Raw genomic sequence first — 6,238 nt, 5'->3', positions numbered from 1 at the left:
GGATAGGGGCTGCACAACGACCCTTGCAAATTTTGGTGAGAGATCACAATCCCAAAAACAAGCCAGGATTTCCAGACCCCGCCACCTTCCCTGCCCCACAGCAACTAACACCTTCCCTGTCTTCTGCGTCCTGGCTGCGGGCTGCCTGTGGCCCCTCGTAGGGTGGAGACACCCCTGATCCCTGCAGTCATTCTTGGGCAAGAGAAGTTCTTTTTTTTGCCTTTGGTGGTGGAAAAGAGCAAAGAAGGGCAGAGAAATAGTCAGAACACTTAAGTATCAGGAGAGGTTTTTGATTCTTTTAATCCCCTAGTCATTTTGGAAGGAAAGTGCTGAGACTGTGGGTAAAGAAACAAGCTATTGTGGGAGATGCAGGAAGTAAGTGTCCATCTGGCATCGTAGAGAAGAGCCAAAGTACTAACACAAAGGAGGTTTAGAAGAACAAGAAACATGTCTAACACAGAATGCTCGAGATCAGCCTTTTCAACTTCACAGTACATGAAAGAACCCTCTGGGCAGTCATCCTGGCTCCTCAAACCCTTGGTCTTCCAGCGTGTCAGTTGTAAATGTTGCATTGTTCTGCTATTTAGTAATCTTTAATACTTTGCCCTTTAAATGTGCCTTATGGAGAATGATCAAGACCGTTTTAAAAACGGTCAAGACTAACTAATGGTGTCTGAGGTCAGCAACCAAGTGACAGCCAAAGGACTCCCTCGCCTTGCGTAAGGGCATCACTCCTGCGGCACGTGTGCGTCCCGGTGAAGAGCACGTTGGCGGCTCTGGTAACACTTTCCACTATTCGAGGAATTGAGATCCCGGGAAGTTGTCCGCACAGCATATCCTGACAGCGTATCCATAACCCTAACACCCGAGCCAGTTTCCATTGTATTGGGGCAGCCATCAGCAGACTGGCACCAATACATTTCAAACCTCATCTTACCTCCTTTCCAGGAGAAGGAAGAAAGCAGTTATGGTTAATGCCTCCACATGCTGACGTAAAGTTTTTTCCTAAAAGTGCTCATTAAGTAGAAGAGCCTGAACCACAATGATCTGAAATGGTAGTTACGAGAAATAACGTTTGTGTCATCTTTTTAGAAGTAAATGAACTGAGTGAACTGATTATTTTGGAGGCTCCCATAAAGGCTCTGTCTGATTAGTTTACGCCAAGTCTGTTTCATCAGATAAAATTAGGGAGCTACTTGTTGGACTAGTTGGTCAAGGTCAAGAGTGTGATTGACTAGACACGTCTGTTCTCTGGGAAGCAACAGTCCCCAGCTGTGCCGTGAACCTGAGGTTCCAATGTGCTGCCACAGAAGACCCCTGAATCATGGCAGCCAGTCTGTTGGGGGATGAACCAGCACGTGGAGAAGACTTAAAACATGGCAGTGTTTTCCCTTTGACTCCAGAGTAACGGCGATGATAACAGCAGGCGTAACTTGGCTTTATTGTGGCATGTCCATTCAGAGGACACTGCTAGGATTGTGGACAGGGGCTTGAAAAGGAGTTTGAAAGCAAAAGGAGACCAACTGAATTTACATATTCACTGGAAGTAGCCACACTCTTACGATAACTATGGAAGTAACAAGGAGTAGTTAGCTCTCATGTTCACTGGGGAGCTCACACACACAGAATCTAAGCCAGCAGTCACAGACAGAAGTCTTCTAGCAGCTTGTCACCGTGGTACTTAGCTCACAGTGACAGAGAGGGACCAGGCATGAGACTACATTCACGGAAAGCTCTAATCTCGCAGTAAAGCTCCCACAGGAAGCTACTTCCCCTGGTTGGTAGTGTGGCCCTCTGTTGTGTAGACAGTTGTCTCATAAATGATGCCCCACCCTTTTCCTCTTTCCACTGCTAAGGAGGAAACTCAGACCACTGGCATAGACTGGGGTCTCTGAAAACTGGCAGATAGTAGATTCTCTTTACCCTCTTCTTTCCCACTTACAGGACACAAAAAGAAGTATTATATGAACACGAACTAGATACTACAATAGCCCATTAAAAGTTGACTCTAAGCAAAAGGAAGAGAATGCTGGAGGTCATATGTATGTGCGTCAGCTTTTCTCAAGAAAAAAAAAATATCCACATTCTAAGGGCTCTTAAAAATGTAGAAAACTTGCCCTGTTACCATGGGTTTTTAGAATACCTCTAAATACACACAAAATAAGACAGATATTACCTACAAATTTCAACCATTGCTTAAACTCTAAAAGCATTTTCTGTATTATTTTGTTTTGATACAGAAGGGGAAACTCAGCTATAAAGAAATATTAAAAAGTATTTGCGGTGATCAGTCTCGGAGTGTTTTGTTCGCCTCCCCCAGCTTGTGCTGATATTTTAAGGGTGTTGCTCGGGAGTATGAAGCAGGGTTCTTTTGTCCCTTTCCCTCCTCCCCGGGCCTCCCCTCCCCGTCCCAGAGCCACATAGCCATCCCTCAGATAAGCCACTCCTTTTTGCTCTCGTCAATGGTCTCTGTGAAGTTGGGGTCGTTGTTCATGATGGCGGCGTCTGCGCTCTCTGCTGACTCGGCCCCCTTAGCTTCGTTGGTGTGGTAGGTGCCCTTGTGACGGAACATGTAGCGGATGAGGAAGACCAAGGTGCAGAGGATGGTGAAAATCACCACGGCGATGACCCCTGGGGGCAGGACAACTAGAGGTCAGACACATCTTACCGTCCCCCAACACTTTCCCCCATTTCACCAAGTTTCCCTCAAATATTACTCCCTCCCTTATAAAACACAAAACTCGTAAATTTTCCTTTTCATGGTCATGGAGGGGTGGTAGAAAGAATAGGAGCAACTTGTCTTTCAGTATTTTCAGAGTGAAAATACCGGGCAAGATGGGTGAAACAGTTGTTTTTAAACATTGGACAACAGGGCAAAGAACTGTGATAGCTGAGGAAAGGAAAACAACAACAACAACAAAACAGACCCTTCACTTTTTCTTAGTGTTCTGAATCAAGGCAATTTCTGGAGAGAGGATTACAATGGCGCTAAATATGTATAAATAATGATTCCAAAAAGCAAATCACATATCTACCTAACAGCTTCAAAATCAATGAAGCAAAAATGGATAGAAAGAATGAGACCCATTCACAATTATTCTTGTATACAGTCATGCTTGTGTTAATAGACTAACACTATTCTCTCAATAATGAATAGTACAGGTAAATAGAAAATCAGCAAGACTCTAGAGGACCTGAACAACACTCAATACTCTTGATCTAAGGAAATACCAACCCTACACATCTTAAGCTCTAGGAGCAAGAAATACTATTTAACTCATCTTATGAGCCAGCATTATCTGGGCACTAAAGCCAGATCTTATAAGGAAGGAAACTATGGGCCAACATTTTTCAGCAATAAATTTTAGGAAATCAAAGTCAGCAATATGCAAAAAAGGTTATAAAGAGGCATGAGTAGGAATACAACACTAATTTAACATTAAAAAAAAAAAAGGAATATAATTACCATGTCAAGAAAGTAAAGGAGAAAAACCATATGATCCTCTCAACCGTATGAGTGAGAAAAGTACAGAAGGTTGCATATGATTCCATTCATATGCGCCCTGTAAAAAGTGACAGTAAACTCGAACAAAGGCAGGTCAGAGGTGGCCGTGGCTGGTGGGGGCAGGACCACGGGCAACAGAGCTCTCTGTGGATGAGTGCTCAAGGTCTTGACTGACATGTGGGTGAGCTGAGGCATTAGTCAGAAGTCACTGATCCCTTCTAATTAGCCAACTGCCTCCTAGACCTCAGTGATCTTACCCACACACAAGCATGAAGATCAAACCAGAATGCTGGAAACAACTTAAGCACCATTCTGCACTACTGACTTTGCTTACCTGCCTACACCTGGCTTACAAGGGTCTACTTTCTTCCTGGGGAAAAGCAACATCCCGGCTAGGCCACGCTGGCTAGTGCTGCTTAAAATCCTTGTTATGTTTGCAACATGAGCTACTCAGTGAGGCACAAGATGTGTTTATGAAACCGACAGCAGACACGGGGAGAGAGGAGGGCCCAGCGGGCTCAGGTGGTCCCTGGGGAGCCAGGCAGGACAGTCACTCTGCAGCTGTCTGGGTGAGGGGACACTCTGGCCTGTTCCTGATCATTTTTATGAAGAACCCTACATCTGGTATAATGCCCCCATTTTGTGCTGAGGCATCCGGCCATTTTGAGAGGAGAGGATGAGAATGAGCAATGCCTCGATACTGATGGCCCCCCACCCCACTTTCCTTTTATACCAGCCAGCAGTTTCTGCACACTTCTACTTTACCATCTCATCATAGCTAAACGGACGAGTGAATAGAGCAAAAGTTGATGTATTTCATGTCAAGGTCGTATTTGCCTCCCATTGTTTTCCCCAGCCTGTGACTTCATTGAAAATTATTGGGGTCCCCAGGGGAGCAACCCCAGGAGTGCACCCACCTCCAATGATAGCCGAGTTCCTGTTCACTCCATTTCTGATGGCTTGACCTTGTCCGGGGTTATACGGGAAGTCGGCGCTGGCTGGAGGGAGACAAGGAGGCCCAGCGTCAAGCACCATCCACGAGGTTCCTTCGGGCTGCTCAGCTCTCGCTCCCCACCGGGATGAGCTCACTCCGCTCTTGTTCCCCCAAAGAACCACAGCCCCGCCTCTCGCTTCCCAGTGTTCTCCCTACTTTCATGGCTTTATTGGTAACTTAAGCCTGCCTGTCCTCCAGGGCTCACTCCCTGAGGCGAACCCATTTTACTTTATTCCAGCTAGCAGAGCTGGAAACATTTTGATAGACTTCAGATCATTTCATTGCAAGGGTGTGCCCCACCCCTGCCTGCCCCCCCGCTACCAGCATCTGGGAAACGCACGGCCCCCAGCACCCACAAGCTCATCGTCACACGCACCCCCTTCTGCTAGCACCCCAGGGGGCGGGAGGGTTGAGCCGGTTCTGGGGTGCTGAAGTATCCAGGACCTACATGTTGGCAAACACTCATTAGGCCCAAGTGTGGAGGGCATTTCAAGATGCCCTTTGGGTTCTGAACCCAGAATCCACTGCAAGACTGAGTGGAACTGTCTACACTGTTTGATCATCAGCACAGTTCACGGTCTGAAGCCACCCAGCGATTTAGCCCAAGGTTTCCCCACGGTGGGTCAGCTGTTGGGCTGCCCAGGAAGGCCAGCGAGACCGAAAGGCCCCTGGCTCTCGGCCCGACTTCAGAAGCGGAACGAGACACTTCTCCTGCCCAGGGTAAACCCACAGCGTCCGGTGAGCAACGCGGGGACAGCGAAGCGCACCCCTGGCTCCCACGCGCAACGGCACAGAACCATCATCACCTGAGGGAAACGCCCGCGAGGTCAGAACGAGCCACGGGTGCACGGACCCCATCTGTGTTTACAGAACGTGGCTGCTTTACGGCAGGCGCTCAGGTACCACAGATTTAAACGTTGTGGGAAGAAACCAAGATGGAAGAGCATTTGTGAGTTCTTTAACCTCCGATTGCTGCCTGGGCTCAGTGAGCAGGCGGGGAGGAGATGGAGCACGCACGCACTTTCTCTCACTAGAGAAGGTAAATGAAGTGCTGGGTGGTTCTCTGCATTCCAGAGAGGTAAGACGGTGCACACACGTTTCAAAGCACGGAAATAAATTGAGATGACTGGACAAAGCGGGCCTCAACCCCAGTGGAAGGCACTAAAGCGTCAGGTTGCCACATCTCAGGGACCAAAAAATTAGATCATCTCTGACATCTCCCAGGGAGAAGATTGCCATGGAAACCATCGATGTGTGAGCCTCTAAAGTGATAGTTGGGGTCAACCAAACTGCCATTAATTACAGTTTCACGTAAACCTCAGCATGACTTTGGCAGTGAGGTCTGGGTCAGACAATGCTGACAAGCATTCTTCCCATGCTTCTTGGTTTCTATTTCACTTTTTTAAAAATTTATTTGTGTATACAGAACTGGGGTACAGGCCAGCGGTGCAGGGTGGTGAGAGGATTCACCAGGGACAGAATGGGGAGCAGAACAGGCAGATCGATGAAGTCCACTGCTGAGGGGAGCAGCGGGCGGGTCAGGAGAGATCTGCCGCTCCCTGTGGTCACCTCCGGGGCAGGCGGGGATTGAACTCGTGCTGAAGTGGCTTTAGCTTCTCAGTGCTGCGCTGTAACCCGCTGCGCCACCAGGGAGGGCCTTATTCTCTTTTTTAAAATCAGAGTGACATTCTTTCTCTTCATGTTTTAGCCTTACACTACCAACACTGTTTTAGCCACAG

At 47.8% G+C, this 6,238-nt stretch overlaps 1 protein-coding gene across 1 annotated transcript in view; it reads right to left on the bottom strand.

The window, feature by feature from the left end:
- Window positions 1–282: 282 nt before the first annotated feature.
- Window positions 283–6,238, bottom strand: part of CNTNAP2 (contactin associated protein-like 2) — a 1,046,635-nt gene continuing 1,040,679 nt past the window's right edge. The window contains exons 23-24 of the mRNA XM_012733843.1: window positions 4,423–4,503; window positions 283–2,631 (exon numbers count right to left, since the gene is read on the bottom strand). Coding sequence (XP_012589297.1) covers window positions 2,432–2,631; window positions 4,423–4,503 — 281 coding nt within the window. The 3' untranslated portion in view covers window positions 283–2,431. The remainder of the gene's footprint in view (window positions 2,632–4,422; window positions 4,504–6,238) is intronic.

The sequence above is a fragment of the Condylura cristata genome, unplaced genomic scaffold, assembly GCF_000260355.1.
Source record: "Condylura cristata isolate star-nosed mole 26May11 unplaced genomic scaffold, ConCri1.0 scaffold00042, whole genome shotgun sequence".
Classification (NCBI taxonomy): domain Eukaryota; kingdom Metazoa; phylum Chordata; class Mammalia; order Eulipotyphla; family Talpidae; genus Condylura; species Condylura cristata.
This window is presented reverse-complemented; position numbering and strand designations above follow the sequence as displayed.